This window comes from Parasteatoda tepidariorum, chromosome 2 (genome assembly GCF_043381705.1).
Source record: "Parasteatoda tepidariorum isolate YZ-2023 chromosome 2, CAS_Ptep_4.0, whole genome shotgun sequence".
NCBI classification, from domain to species: domain Eukaryota; kingdom Metazoa; phylum Arthropoda; class Arachnida; order Araneae; family Theridiidae; genus Parasteatoda; species Parasteatoda tepidariorum.
This window is the reverse complement of record NC_092205.1, coordinates 7,061,207-7,077,565: the sequence shown is the minus strand read 5'-3', so window position 1 is coordinate 7,077,565 and position 16,359 is coordinate 7,061,207. Positions and strand designations below refer to the sequence as shown.

Below are 16,359 nucleotides of genomic sequence, written 5' to 3'. Positions count from 1 at the left end.
AAATTGTACACCTAGGTAAAAAATGGATATTTCCTCTCATAGCAGCATGATTAATCGGAAGTAGCTCTATCTCTAATAATGAAATATTTTATTATTTACTTATTAATGTTAAACTCATATCAGTTGTACCCTATAATTAATGAATTAGTCTTCATTGACATTTTATAACATAAAATGTCTCCTCCGTTGACTATTACATCGCCTCCGTGGAAAGGTTGAATTTGAAATATTTTAAATCTTGCAAAAAATAAAATAGAAAACTTGACCATTATTATCAGGACATATAACAAAAATAAATAAAGGCATTTATGTAATTTTTATCACTTTTTTAATTACTTTAATTTAAGAAAAATTTTTTCAGTCTATTTATACCTTTTCAGTGAGAATGACCCATGTATGAGTTTCTGACGCTCTACTTTTATGACTTCAGTTTCATCATATGCATGAGTTTCTGATGTTCTACTTTCAGGACATTAGTGATCTCATATGTATGAGTTTCTGACATTCTACTTTTATAAAATTTATGCACTCATATGCAGGAGTTTCTTACGTTCTACTTTTATAGTATCAGTGTCCTCATACGCATGAGTTTCTGACATTCTACTTTAATGACATCAGTGATCTCATATGTATCTTTCAAAGCTAATCTTCGATTTCAATTTAGACGTCATAACAGTTATCTAACAATTCAACGTTGTGATCAATTAGTTAATTATTATTATTCTAATTGGATGTTTAAGGATACTGAAATTTAGTTTATCATTAAGATTAAGTTCTAAGCTCCTTAAAACGGAGTTTGAGCATGCCTTTCGCCAATATAAGAATGCCCAAATTGTCAAGTAATTTTCTAATTGCCCCAGAAGTAAAATTTAATTTATTAACAGTTTGAAATTTCCCTTAAAACCAAATACAGCGAATTCATTTTTTAAAAAACCGCACCATAACTATAAACTTTAAAAAAGAAAAAGAATTTTTGTCATTCTATTTTTATGGCATGAGTGACCTTCATGTATACCTTCCAATTTAAATCAAACAACGACAATCTTTAATTTCAGTGCAGATGACATAACAGTTATTTAACAGTTCTTACATTGCGAAATGTGTATCATGATTTTCCTCATTTATTAGTCCTAAAGTCCGAAGCCAGTATTTGTCAGATCAAACCGGATTACACCATTCAGAACTTCCCATTAAAATTGACATCTCTTTTTCGAATGATATCTTCTCTTGTGAAAGCGATTCGAATTTTCGTTCAGGTATATCCCCATGCCTCTAAATGACGTTGTTAAGTCATAAAATCCTTCTCTACATCAAGCTCGTGATGTTTATTCTGCGGAATTTTAAGAGAGTTTGTGTTTACAGAGGAGAGGCTATCCATGTTCTTTATCAACGAAGTGGAAAAATGATGCCTTATTAATTGTTTTATTGCGTTGTCACATTAAGTTGTAATCGTGCGGATTTGCCGCGTGAGCTTGAATTGTCGCTTGGTAACAATGGATAAATCCTTTGCAGTTGACACTGACCTCTAAAGGATGACCACTCCTGAGAAGCAAAATCCATTATTGATTTTTTTTGACAAGAAAATAATACCGAGTGTTATATTAAATTTTATTTAATTCAAAGACCAATTTTTCAAAAATTTTATACAGAACTCAACTTTTTGAATTCATGTTATTGCCACGATTTCTACTGAATTTTGAAATAAATGCCACGAGTGGAGTACTTAAATATTTAATCACTTAGCCACGAGTCACTTAAATATTTATTCGGGCAGTTAACTAACATTTAATATTCATTATTGACAAGGATTCTGCAAATTTTTTTCAAGGACAATGTGTATATATATTAAGAACATCCTAGTAGAATCATAAACCAAACAAGGAAAACTAGAATAACTAAGCATAAGCTATTATCTCCCTATAAAAAATAGTAAAAGGCCGACGACCAGCATAGGAATAGCTTTTGATTTTTTTTTTTTTTGCGTTTCATTGCATTTTTCTCACTGGGAAAAATCTACTAGATTTAAAAACGTGAAATGACGAGGGTGTGTAGAAAAAACTTAAAGGAATTTGATGGGATGAAAAAATTTAGATTCGATTATTATATTCGAAGATTATCAACCGATATAAAATAATAAAAAATTATAAAAAATAAAAAAAATGAAAAAAAGCTTTGTTGGCCGATTTATTGACCAGTACAATGAAACAACAAAGATAAAATTTGGTGCGCTGAAAGGGCCATTTTCAATCATAAATCGAGTTCTTTCTTTATTTTTTTATTTTATTATTATTATTATTTTTTTGAAATTCAAATTTGTTCGAAAGTTATCGCAATTTTAAAAGATTTTTGAATTTAATTTTTGTGTTGTATTTTTGCGAAAAAATGTGTTCTTCATATTTTAAAATATTTAATAAAGACACGAAAAAAAAGTATTTTGAGAAATTATCCTACATTGATATGCAATTACCTGATCGTTGCGATGTATATTTACTCAATTTAGTTTACAGCATTAGAAATTCTTCTACCTGAATCTTCTACCGGAAGTTGTAACAAACTCTGATACTGCCCCCTACCGAGGAGAACATGAAACACGGTTGGGAATAAGGTGAATAAAATAATGTCTCAATTTTCCATGGCAGGTATACATCCTTATTGGCCAGAAAGCCAAATGTTAGGATCCAGATTTCCTACATTAATGACCAAAATATTTTGATTGTCATCAGTATAAAATTAATAAATTTCGTATAGGTATTGTTTTCTTATTAAATTTTTTTGATATTATTTAACATTTATTTTTCTTATACTAATCTGCTGTTATTACGTTTTTGATTTTTATTGTTCTCGAAATAAAGAGTTCAGAACTAAAATAGTTGTTTCTTTATTATGTGTCCCGCAGTGGACCGATCGTTAAGACACGGTTCCGAGCAGATCACCGAAGTCAAGCATTACTGGCTGCGGTCAGTGTGCGGGTGGGTGACCACTTGGATCAGATTGCGTAGGAGCTGAGGGTGTGCGGTATTGGTCCTCGTTAAACTGTTCTACCGTAAAGTGCTCGACTTCACGTGCAGGTCGTCGGGCGATCGAAGCGGGGGTGCCCTCCCCTCTGCAGAGGATCAAAATTGTGATGGTATGTCTTCGGATCATCCTGAGAGATGTTTCCCAGACCGTCGCCAATAACCCATTGTGCAGCTTTAGTGCGACGTAAATGAACTACAACAACATCTTTATTATGTAATGCTATGATATTTTCTTATAACGCTACATTTTAAACTTATTTAAAACAGTGTCAAAAGTTATTGATCGTTTTACAAACATTACTTATTGGCGCGAATTCGATAAATATACAAAAGAGATTTGTTATATGATTTAGAATTGGGTACTTCGCTCTTCAAGAAGAAGATCAGTAATACCCACACTTGTGACCAATGACGTCAGCGCCAGGTGATCGTTTATAAACAAAGTGGTGTGTTAAAGTTGAGCTAAATTTTTCATATAAGTTAGAATATTAATTAACGTGATGTAAATTAAATACAGTGCCGTATAGCTCATCGAATTTGTTGAAATATAATTCTTTCTCATTTATGTCTTTTACTTAACTTAGATTTATTATTTGTTTAAGTTTTTTATAGTAACCGTGATATATTTTTGTTTTGTGTATCTGGCAATTTCGATGCATAATTAGTTTATTTATGTTCTACATGGCTTCGTGTCTGTCTTTATGTTATGCAAGAAATATATAGTGAAAGAATTGAAATCTTTCTGAAAGAATTTTTGTCAAAGAATATAGAATGTGTCACTTAAGAGAATTTATACTTGACGGGCTTGGCTTACTCGAAATAGAATGGAGATAACAGTTACTAACGTAAACAAATGGCACGTTTCAACAACCAATCAGGATCGAGATACCCACACTACGTCATTTGCAGCTACCCCATTGAATGATCAGCTTCATGCACACATTGTATTTAATTTATAAGCCTGTTTGGTGAGCAAAAACATTAAATTACTATTGTAAACTCAATTCTCCTTTCCAATATTCCTTTAGTTAATTAAATTTCATTTTAAAAATTATTTATTAAGCAAAATTATCTATGTTTATTTATAGAATTATAAGGAAATGTTAGGACATGGGAAGTAGGGGCACAAGCATTATCAAACAGAATTTTCTTTAGTACATATATTTTACGTGAATTATTTCAACTTTCCTAGATGAATTGTTTTAAGCCGAGAAACAACTAAATCTTCTGATTAGTGGGCGGAAGCAAACAGGGACTTGGCTTCTTAGTAATTTTTTTTTATTAAAAAAACTGCTTTTACGATGATGCAATATAGGGTTTTCAACAACGACCCTATATAGTTCATGAATTGTGAAATATATCTCGGCTATATTCTGAAAAATCAGTTCGTTTGAGTGACTACGTTTTACTAACTTCTATTTTGCGTGCATGATGCTATTAACGAGGAAAGATAATTAAAAAGAAGGAAACAACATTAAAGGTGTCTCCGTAACAATACGACTACGAAGAATTTCATGGTTGGCTATTTTACGACCTGACGTCAATCGTTTCATTTGCCAAGTTTTGAAATAAAAGTTGGTCGATAACTGTTCCTTTTTAGAACTTTATTGAAGGCGTTATAGCTACAAGCGATTTCATTTTTTTTACGTTTTGACGAAATTGGCCAGAGAAGGGATTTAATAACCATAATAAAATGATGTTTTTCTTAGAACGCAAAAAAAATTGTTTTCACAATCAAGGAAATTAACGAAAAAAGTTTATAACTTAATACTTGAGAATTTTTAAGTGCATATGTTTGCTGCAAAAAATTATTTAAATTAAAATTAATACTCTTTTTTTAAAAAATTGGTTGAACAGGGAATTATAATAAAGGCAACAATATTGGACCAAGGTAAACCGTAATATCGTGCATTCAAGTTTTAAATGCTTTATGCACGATAATAGAAAATATGACCCAACTATCAATTTTTTAAATAATTGCATAAGTTCAGTTTTGTTGTTAATGCAAAGTAAAATTTTTTTTAATGCAATGGTAGAAATTTCGGGTACTAAATTGTAGCTTTAATGCTTATAAAGATGCACCTTAAATATATGTTGTTATTTATGCCAACTGCACATACCAGCAAGTCCACTTGAAATCAACCAAATTTTCAGGCAGAGGGTGCGTTCCTTGTTTTTTCAATAGAACCATATACGTCCAGGACTACAACTTCAGCCACATACATGTCACAGTCCGTTTTACAGGGAGGACCCAATCTTACTCCATTCTTTCATCCACAGATTTTAATTTTGAGCTGAACCAGAGAACGACAAATCGCTAATTCAGTACCCCCAGAGGCACTAATTTGTTACGGTAACTTGGAAGACCACGACAGATTAAATATACACCAGTCACCATTTAATGTGTGGGGATCCTTCATCCTGCGGGATTCAAACTCATGGCTCTTGCCATAAATATGCCTATTGATCGATTAGGGGCCGGGGTAGGTCACTGGGCCATTGTGCAAAAGGTCGTGGGTTCAATCCCGGTCGCCGAAGGCTTCCCGAGTAGTAAATGGTGACTGATACACGTTAAATCTGTCTAGTCACAAAGTCCTCCATGTTCCCATAACAAATCATACCTCTGGGGGTATTGATCCAGGAGTTTCCTTGTCTTCAAAATTGATTCAAATTTACAAGGCTCCGGAGTTGAACATTAGTAGTCGTAAACCCAAATTGGGTCGGCTGTTCAACGACGGTTATAACTATAATATTAATTTGTTAAGGTGGAGCCGTAGGGGATTGAGCGTTCGCCATTCAATGAGGGGAACCGGGTTTGAATCCCAGAGATGACTGGTCGAACGAATTCCGCACCCGGCTCGCACCGACCACAGTGCTTACGCAAAATATCCACAGTGGTAGACGGATTATAGATTAGAGTCCCCCTGCCGTTAGGCTAAACCTGAGAAGTTTTTGTGGTTTTCCTCTCCATGTAACGCAAATACGGATTACTTCCATAAAAAAGTTCCCCACGAAGGCGAATTTCTCCCAACACTTGATCCAGGAGTTCCTTTGTCTTCTTGATTGGGTTCAAAATTGCTAGGCTACTAAGTAGCCGTAAGCCTAAACTTTGGTCAGCTGTTTAACGACGGTTATAAAATAAAATAAAAAATTGATTCAAGAACTTATTTTAGTTACAAAATCAGGCACAAAAACGCATTTTTTCTAATAAAATAAATGCTTTGTTTTTATCAGAGTTATGGCGGATTTTCACTATCTTAAAAATTTATGGTCATCCGTCAGTCGATAGGTCGATTGTTTGACCCAAATAATTGCTTATAAAGTTCTATTATCTAAAGATTACTTCACTCAAAAAATAATTTTAATAATTAAATATTGATTTTATAATGTAAAAATAACTGAATTTTTATTTGTATGGTAGGAAAAGAATTATATCATCACAAAACAATACAAATTTAAATGTCAAAATTCTGAACTAGAACAGAATCGGTTCCATGGTTTTCAAGACATAAATAACAATTAAAAAATACGATTATCTAGAATTCTTATTTGTCAGAAAATATTGGATTGATTTTACTTCAATTTTCGGTTTTGTGATTCAAAGTAACTTTGTTGAAGTAGATGAAAGTTTCACTAAAATGTTTTTTTTTTTATATTTTTTTTTTTTTGTAATTAATAAGATTTGAGTAAGAGAGAGTTTTGTAAACGAATGAAATAGTTTTTTTTTCTTCCCTTACAACTAGTTTTAACAATACTACGAAAACGCTAAGTGAAAGTGAAGGAAACATAAGGCGAAACGTGAGGGAAAAAATTGTTAAGGGGAACAAACTTAATATTTTTCTGATTATATTAGTGGTATAGTATTTTAATAATAATAAATCAATATTAAATCAAAATTTAATGGAAGAAAATTTAAAATGAACGAAATTTACCTCGACTAGTTAATTTTCATGAAAGCAAAAATTTTATTTCTATGACATGACTCAGAAAAAAATATTTCACTTTTAAATAATGCATAGAGCTCAACCTTAAACATTGGAAGATAAACATTCGCTACATATTTTTAGCATCAGTAAATAAAGCTGTCTTATAAGTCTCATTTTTTATTATCTGAAATCCATTTTCGATTTTTTTTCTCTCTATTTTTTACATCTAATAGGATGATTTGAAATACAAATGTTACTTACGTTATTTCCCCTTTTGGTTGTAATTTTAGCATGTTATTTTTCTCAAATGACGTTGATCATCTTCCTCAGTGTAAAAATAATGAGATAAATTGAAGAAAAAACACAATTATTTATGGATACAAGGGTCTTCCTGTAAACACACTATTTAGATAAGGAACTAAATTTTAGTTTCTAAAAACTTATTTTTTTCACCTTTCGTATGTTAATAAGCTATGACGGATTTATTATGTTGAATCAAGAGTACAGTAACTGGAAAATTCTTCAAAAGATTATCAAAAGATTAAAAACAAGAAGAATATTTTCTTTGGGTTAGAGTAGGAATGTTAAAAACAGTTGTATAAAGGGTATTGATGATTCATCATACATTGGTATTCAAAATATGGGGAAAGTTTTGAGTATTACAACGCACTTTCGACATTCTAGCAATAAATAGCAACAATAATGTGATTTTATTTTTATCAATTTTTTTTTTAAAAAAACGTTTGAAATAGTTTGCGTTTTTATCAAGTTTAAACAAAATATGATTATAGTGAAATAAAATAGTGTAGTTAAATGTTTTCACTATAAAGCAATTTAAAAACTTCATTTCAAGCAAAATAATAAACGATGGTTAGGGGAAGACCGGGTAAGATGGACCGCTTAAGGAAACTTGGTTTAAAAAATAGTAAACTAGAGCAATTTTATATCTTTTTATTGTAAACATATGGTGGGAACATTGCTCTTACTTATCTCATACAGAAAATAAATAAATAATAAAGTTCAATAATAATAACTTAGCATAAACAGAAATAGAACGTTGTCCCATCTTGCCCGTGCTACCCGGGCAAGATGGGACACATAATTATATTTCAAAAATCACAGAAATTAATGTCAGAATAAAGGAATCTGAAGCAATCTGAGCATTGAATCCAGTCTTCAGTAACAGTGCGTTATATTTGCTAGTTTATATATATTTTTTTGTAATATTACCTTATTTTTTATGCTTTTTGCCAAATCCGGAGAGTTTAATTTTTATTTTACTCTTTTATTTTACTTTGGCTGTCCCATCTTGCCCGGATAGTATATTTTTAAAAAAAGATATCTGCAAATTTGTTTAAACAAATAAATTTTAATTTTCACTACTCAATATGTTTGAACAATAATAACACTACAATGCCACAAATGTGAAAAATTTATTGCTATGTATTAAACAAATAATAACAGCATACAAACCTGGAAAAATATTTTAACACGTTGTAAGAAAAACAAAACAATGCTTGCATTTCGGGAACACCTTGTGAACTGACGAAGAAACATGTGCGTATTGAGAGCAACAATATTTTTTTTTTCTGAAAACGCACTTTAGATGTCGTTACCGTAATACGCATAGAAGAAAAAATGATGTCCTGTCTTGCCCGGGTGTCCCGTTTTGCCCGGGCTTCCCCTACGTGACCAAAATAAAATATTATAGTTAACTTGGTATTTTTCGCTTAGCCGTGCGTTAGTGAAAATTAGCCAAAAAATGTGTGCCTACGCCAACTTTTTCATTTTCTTTATTTTATTAAAAACATAAAAGAAATAAAATAAAAAATTAAAAAATGAAAAAAATTAAATTAAATAATAAAATTTAAATAAATAAAAATTAAATAAATGAAAAAAAAATAAAAAAAATGGAATTAAATAAAGAAAAATTAAAAACAAAAATAGTTTAAATTCTTTGCACCCGGCGAACTGAAAAGTACTATTGATTAATTGTTTTCATTATGAAAGCTACTCAACTCAGTTTGAAGTTAAAAACAAGTTATATTTAAGTGAACAAAATACATAAGTTAAAAGCAAATAATTATCGATTAAACAAAACATAATATTTGCTACGGAATTCAACACTGGTAGTCGTTCACTCAAAATTGGGACAGCTGTTCAACCACGGTATATAAACGGTATTTTATTATAAAATAAAGGAATTTTTCTTCTTCTTGTGTTAAGCTGTGTTTTTCTTGTGGCGCAGCATATACAAGTATTTTCGCTAAGAAAAATAAAGACAAAGATATTGCGGAAAGTAAAAACTAAAAGTTTCGACCCCCTCAGGATCGGTGGAAAGAAAAAGAAGCGTTTTTTCAAACTCAATGAGTTTTTACTTACTTTTAGAGTAGGTTTACGTTACTAATACGAGAGTACCGTATCGAGATCATGCCTGGGTGATCTTGGGATCGTTTTATATATGATACCGTGGGTCGAATCGCGTGATCACTTGGGCCCTGAAGGGGTTAATTACAATAATCAGTTGCGAGTCGTGGTAATGAGATGAACCCAGGAATTCGAATACCAGCGCTGGCGCTTCGATACGAGTTTCGCACCCGGCTCGCACCAACCACAGTGCTGACGTTAAATATCTCCATTAGTAGACGGATCATGGGTTAGCGTCCCCTTGCCGTAGGGCTAGTGGTTCCTCTCCCTTTAACACAGATATAGGTTAGTTCCATCATAAAAATAAACCACGAAGGTAAGTTTGCTCCAATGATTGATCCAAGGGTTCTCTTGCCTTCTGGGTTGCTTTCAAAATTGCAAGGCTATGGACTTGAACATTGATTGTCGTAAACTCATAATTGGGTAGGCTATTCAAAACCGGTTATAAAATGGAATAAAAAACATCAATTAATAACCATACTTTTCATTTGCCATTTTTTAAATTATGTTTTTAAGGCAACTAAATTTAAACGTAAATTGACACAGAAAATTGTGTTATATGGAATTAAGTACCAAGAAATTTTTTTTTTGATTCAGAACCTTGTGAGCCAAATAGTTATACCAAATGTAAATCTTATGACCACATATTTGGCCTAACTATTTTGGTATAACTTGAAACATCAGTCCCATGCAGCAGAGATAAGNCGGACGAACGGATTTTTAACGTTTATTTGCCCTTTCATGCTGCATGGGGTGTTAAGATTTCATTGCTTCTAATAAAAAAAGAAATTATTTTAGGGTATTTCCTAAAAAAACTTAAAATAAAACTTATGCGCAGGATCGTAAAAATAAATGGAGAGCCATCAGCGAAAATGTTAGTTTTTATGTTGTTACTGAACCGGAAAATGCACCAGGAAAATCTAATTTATTTCACTAAACATTTGATCTTTCTTTTTTTCATTCATGCTCCAGTGAGAATAAAAATTATTGTTTTGAACTAAATCAGTTAATAATAGACTTTCTCTCCCGACTGAGTTTTGGAAATCAAGGGCGAATAGCCTTACTAGATGCTATAAGCGATGCCTTCTACTTATTTTGTAAGGATAGGAAAAGAGCAATTTTAGGCTTTTGATCATAAACTATTGATAAAATATTACGAAGTAACTAAGAAAAGCAATCTTTTTTTTCTTTGCGGAGAGAAATTTTATCAGAAAAGAGCTTATCATTTTAAATATAAGCCTCAAATGTTTTGTAATTGAACCATTTTTATTACTTACTTATATTTTCTTTATATGCACAACAAATTATATTAAAACTAAAGTCAGGAGCGGATTTTTGATGGTAAATAGATGTTATTTTGCTATGTGAAACCAATTTAAGACAAAACTCATCTCTATAAGCATTAAAATAAACTAATACAACAATCTGGTTAGACCAATTAAGAGTAGGACAATCAATAAATTTGAGGAAAATGGATAGCTCATTTTTGAAAAAAAGATTCTTTGGTCAATTTTTAGAACTTTTTATGAAGTGGACGTTTGGACAAGATGATCTAACCAGGAAATTTATGTAAATATACATTTTACTAAATATTTATTATTTTATTTAATATTTATCGAAAAGTTTTTGAATTGTAAGGTTTACAATTTGTTACATTATTTTAGCGTATATAATTTTGCATGGGAAATTATAAAATAGGAGCGAAGTAGGTTGAACAGTTACTGAGAAACCGAATTTTAAAAAAAGTAGTCTTTAAAAAATTTGATTTTTCGGAAACTATTAATCTGATTTCAGTCAAATTTTGCATTTTGTCACGTAAAAATACATTCTTTAAAATTCCATATATTAGAATTCAAACATTTTTCCTAATATTAAATGAACTGATAAAAAAATGAAAAATACTCATTAAAAGTTATTTTTCTGATTGGAATTATCTTAGGATGAATGAATTTTATAATGATGTACAAAAATTTTTCAATTCGCTTAAAAAGTTCTAGAGATATGGGGAAATATGACAAAATATTAATATTAAGAGGTTCAAATTTTGGACAGCTTTCCTGAACAAACTATTGGGATCATATTTCCCACATTGAGGCTATCCTCTGTATTTGGGGAGGTTAGAAATCCGCTATCTGTCAAAAAAAGGTATGTCTATTCAGAGAAAGGACGCTTTGGTGTTGATTTCCTAACTTAAGATATCGCCTGGACAATTTAATTAGCATATTTGATTTAACCCTTTCGAATAATTAAGAATTAATCCCAGATCCGATCATGAGATCAAAAGTTATTCAGGTTGGTCCGTTTTTTATTTTTTGCACTGTACGTCACGCATGTTTCCTTTTTCCCTCTAAAAACATTTCAAACATATGATAAAATCGTTATGTAAATATTTTATAGTTAAAGTAAAAAACAAATGATTTAAGATAATATCTATTGATTTTATAAGTGTATATAAGTGTATATGTATATGGAAAGGTAGTATATATATATATATATATATATATACAGTGGTGGCCAANTATATATATATAGAATTAACTCAATTGAAATTTAAAAAACTTTATTCAATATGAGCAGCCTATTTAAAACAGTATTATTCAGAAATGACTACATAAATGTTTATTTTTTTCATAAAGAATGAAGTCAAAACAAGAAGGTCATTAACCCCATTAATTAATAGCCATTAAGGTTACTAAGTAGTTTTTAAATAAGGAAACAATTCTCACTAAGACTATTTTTTACTAATTTATAACGAAACAGTTTTAACCATAACTAGTTTTTTACCTACCCCAAAACTAAAATTATTTTTTCACTCAATTATAAAATTTGTCTGTTCAAAGACAGCTCCATTCAAAAAATAATTGTCAGTGGTTCATTATAGTTTATTTCAATAACTAAGAAATTTTTAAATAAATTATAAAAAGTAGTTGTTTTCTGTTAAACTATGGGTGGTGAAATCCAAATTTTGAAATAATTTAGTCAGATAATTTCAGAGCATTAATAATTTACATTACAGCATTTTAATGAGAATTATTATAAGCTTTTCGTAATTGTGACTTTCAGGGGATTGCTAATTTTGTTGAGCTTATATTTTGGATTCTTCTCCTCCAAAAAGAGTGTAAAATTATAAAAAATAAATTTTTAAATTCTTTAATGCCTGAACAAAATAATATAAGAGAATAAATAACTATTAAAAAGCAATTTTGCTCAAAATAATTTTCAAATGTAGGTATCTTTGAGAGCTTTGTCTTTTTGCAAATATTTAATTTGTGTCCTGAATTCGAGAAAGATATAAAAACGAACGCCAAGTGCGAAAATGAAATTAAGACTCTAAAAATTTAACCTCATTCTTTAATAAACTATTACAACCAGAGTCTTTCATACATACCATATTCTTTCATACTTTGATGTTCAAAAACTCCAATCTGTAAATATATCCTATACGGATAAAAAAGTTCTTGGGAAATTACCATAATGTAATAATGGAAAAGAAGCATAAATCTGGTAATAAAAACCAAAATATTCACTATTTTAGCCATTCTTATTTAGTAATTTCTCTGTTCATATGGTAAAGTTATACTAGAAATTCTGTTTTAAAAAATTAAACTTCTTATTTCCACACCTTTAGTAAAAAATACAAAACTGAAAAGTAAATTTAACCGAATAAATAGTTTTTATGCCATACTCTAACTCATCATGATAAAATTACCAAATTTAACCATATTTACCAAATTTTATCCCAAACTATAAAACCATGTTTTATTGTTACTTTTACCAAAATCATTATCAAATCGCTTCGGTAAAATTTACAGAGTTTTTTCGTGAATTCATAGAGACCGAAGCCCTTTAAATGTTGTTTTTGTCTAATGTTATGTCCGTTAAATGTCTTCTAGTTTTGACCATATTTCTTTCTAAGATATCTTAGGTGGTTCGAAGTGATAAAATAAATTTATATTCACATCTTTAGATTATGCAGTTTGAGGTTCAGACACGAAAGAAGACAGTGTATCTTTAAAATTGTATCAGAATCGTGGTGTCTGAGAGGATAGAACATTCGCCTTCCAATGAGGTGAACTAGGTTCGAATCCCAGCGATGGTTGGACGATACGAATTCCGTACCTGGCTCGCACTGACCACAGTGCTGGCGTAATATATACCCAGGCGTAGGCGGATCATAGGCTAGAGTCCCCTTGCCATCAGGATAACCTTGTTCTGCGGTTTTCTTGGTTTTCCTCTCCATGTAACGCAAATGCGGATTAATTCCATCAAAAGGTCCCCCCCCCTAAGAGAAATTTCTCCCAATACTTGATCCAGAAGTTCACTTGTCTTCTGGATTGCGTTCAAAATTTTGGGGCTACGTAGTTGAATAAAAGTAGTCGCAAATCCTAAAAATTGGGTCCGCTGTACAACGACGGTTATAAAGTAAAATAAAATTGTATCACTATTTTAATAGCGTGCTTTAATTATTTCTAGCAAATAAATGTTTTTAAAAATGAACTCATTTGAAAGAGGATTAAAGTTCATTTTTGTACAAAAGATGTCTTGTTGCATAACAATCAGATTAATAATAGTAACTTTTGCAATACTAAATACCTGCCTCTTTCATAAATTCACCCGTCTTGCTTAAATTCCGCCAGCCTACTTTCCACTTCTTTGGTTTTTCGAACTCTCCAATTCAATGCCTTTCAAAATTCATCGCCACCGAGAAAGGAACGAAAATAAAATGGCATTTATTTCGGAACTTTCTTTTTTTGAAGTCGAGCGCGTATCAGTTTTATCAGGATAAAAACTTACTTCGATTGCGTTATATTAAGTTTTGATAAATTATAATTTAAAATATGGGATCGTACTGCTCCTCTCAAAATTCGTTCGCAAATGCAAATGAAATAGTGGCGCTGGAGGCAATGGCGGACAGGCTTAGAGTCCATAGCATACGATCTACAAATGTTGCTGGCAGTGGGTAAGTAAATACATAATTATTTTTAATAGAAAAAATAAATGCTTTAAAGTAATAGTAATTAGTTAATTTAATAGAGAAAGGCATTCATTAATTATTAATAATAGAAAAAAGTGTGTTGAAGGAGTAGGAATAAATGCAAGAAAATAATTTTTATACATTTAGAGAAATGACAGTACAATTACAGTAATTAGTCAATAGTAATTACTGCTTTGAAACAATATATTGTTAAACGTGTGTGTTCAAAAATAATATAAGATACAGTTTTATCTCTTTCAGAATAAAAACAGCTAAAATATTATTCTGAGATGTATGGTATTGTACATGATGGAATGCAATTTTAAGAATTGCGTTTCTAATAAAAATGTCACTTTCACACTCCTATGTAATGTTCTGTTTAAAAAAAAGAAGAAAAGAACATGATAGAGTTTCATTTGTTGTATATTATCAAACAAACTACTATAAGATTATTTTAGGATTTATAAATTTTTTTATAAATGCGCCTCTCAAACTCTTTCAGAATCATACTTAAAAATAATGAAAATCGAGCTACTGTTTCTTAAAAATTATTTTTATTATTGCACTATAATTAAATACTAATATTAAAAATAAGAAGATCGAAATAAAAAGAAATTGAAAGAAAATAAAAAAAAAATTTGGTAAATATGTATTGAAACGTATTTTTTATCCTGCTAGTTCCAGAGATCAGTAGCCAACAATGTTCAAATGTTAATGCTTATAATATAAATAGAGTAAGATTCAATTGTTTAATAAACGAATTGTTTTAAAAAAGCTACACTACTTTGAACTTTTTTGTAAGTTTTTAATTTTAAAAAGTGTATCCATTTTCTAATAGCCATAAAATATCGCAATATTGTCGTAAAAATTTGCACAAAATTTGCTTGCTTGGGTACACTTTTTATTTTCATCTTCTGGGTTCATCCGTTTTTATCTGAATTTTGTAATGCCAAACATAAAACGTAATAACACAGAACTTTGGTTCTAAATTAAACATTTGCACTTTAAAACCTCAAATGCGCTAAATTTTAACTTATGCTTATGTATAAAATGTTTAACTACACTTTTTAAAAATTTTCAAAACTCAGACCCAGGTCTGAAACCTATACGGGAACAATTTGTGACCCTCTCTACATCAGTGCCCACTAGGACAATGCAGATAAAAATTCTAGCTCAAAGTTTTAAGTCACCAATTTGTTTCCTAATTATAACGCTTTTATTAAATCCCTTCCTTTTGTGTGATGATGGAAACTTGCAATCAAAATTTCAACCACTTTCCGATTAGCTGGAGAGTTCAAATTTCGTTTGGAGCTTTGTCTGATGGAAATATATGTTTCAATCGTTTTTAGTTCACTACAGACAGAATTTTTTGGGATATTTTCAATTTAATGTCAATCAAAATTCCGACCATTTTCTGAATAGCTAAAGTACTAATACTGAATTTTAGATTTTTGCTCGATTACAGTATACGTATGAACATACGTATAGTATAACAGTATAGTAAACAGCATAATATAAACATACAAGCACTGATTTAAAAACAAAATAAATTAAAATAATCAAAAATTTTGAGAATTGCACATACAAGTTAATAAAATAAATAAAATTAACTCAGTTTTATTCTCATCTAAAACGAAAAGTGTAGTTCAAAAACACTTTTATAATTAACTTCCATTTACCACTAAAAATTCTCCTCACGTCTTTCCAAATGATGTGCCTTAGATTTTTTGCTTATGGTGGAATGAAAATTAAATTATTTCAACCTTTTTAGTTCTCCTCAAAAATATAGTTTTTAAAATTTTTAATCCATTTAATTATTTGTTACATAATTTATAGTTTACAAAATAAGCAACAAGTTGGTTAAAAATTATTTAAAAAATTAGATCGTAAATATAAATATAATAAAATTTTATAATTTTTTCACGTTCAAACAATAAATAAATCACCAAAATCTGCACTTAATAGCCACAAAGTATGTTTTTTCCTATTGTCAATGTAAGCGACAAAGCGTTGA

General features: G+C 30.2%; 2 protein-coding genes across 3 annotated transcripts in view; one reads left to right on the top strand and one right to left on the bottom strand.

Annotated features, from left to right (window-relative positions):
• LOC107453332 (uncharacterized) overlaps nucleotides 1-16,359 on the bottom strand; it is a 53,950-nt gene that overhangs the window by 34,783 nt on the left and 2,808 nt on the right. The gene's annotated exons all lie outside the window — the stretch shown is intronic.
• LOC107453333 (transketolase) overlaps nucleotides 14,058-16,359 on the top strand; it is a 52,428-nt gene continuing 50,126 nt past the window's right edge. The window contains exon 1 of the mRNA XM_071177103.1: nucleotides 14,058-14,330. Within this exon, the coding sequence (XP_071033204.1) occupies nucleotides 14,209-14,330 (122 nt within the window). The 5' untranslated portion in view covers nucleotides 14,058-14,208. The remainder of the gene's footprint in view (nucleotides 14,331-16,359) is intronic.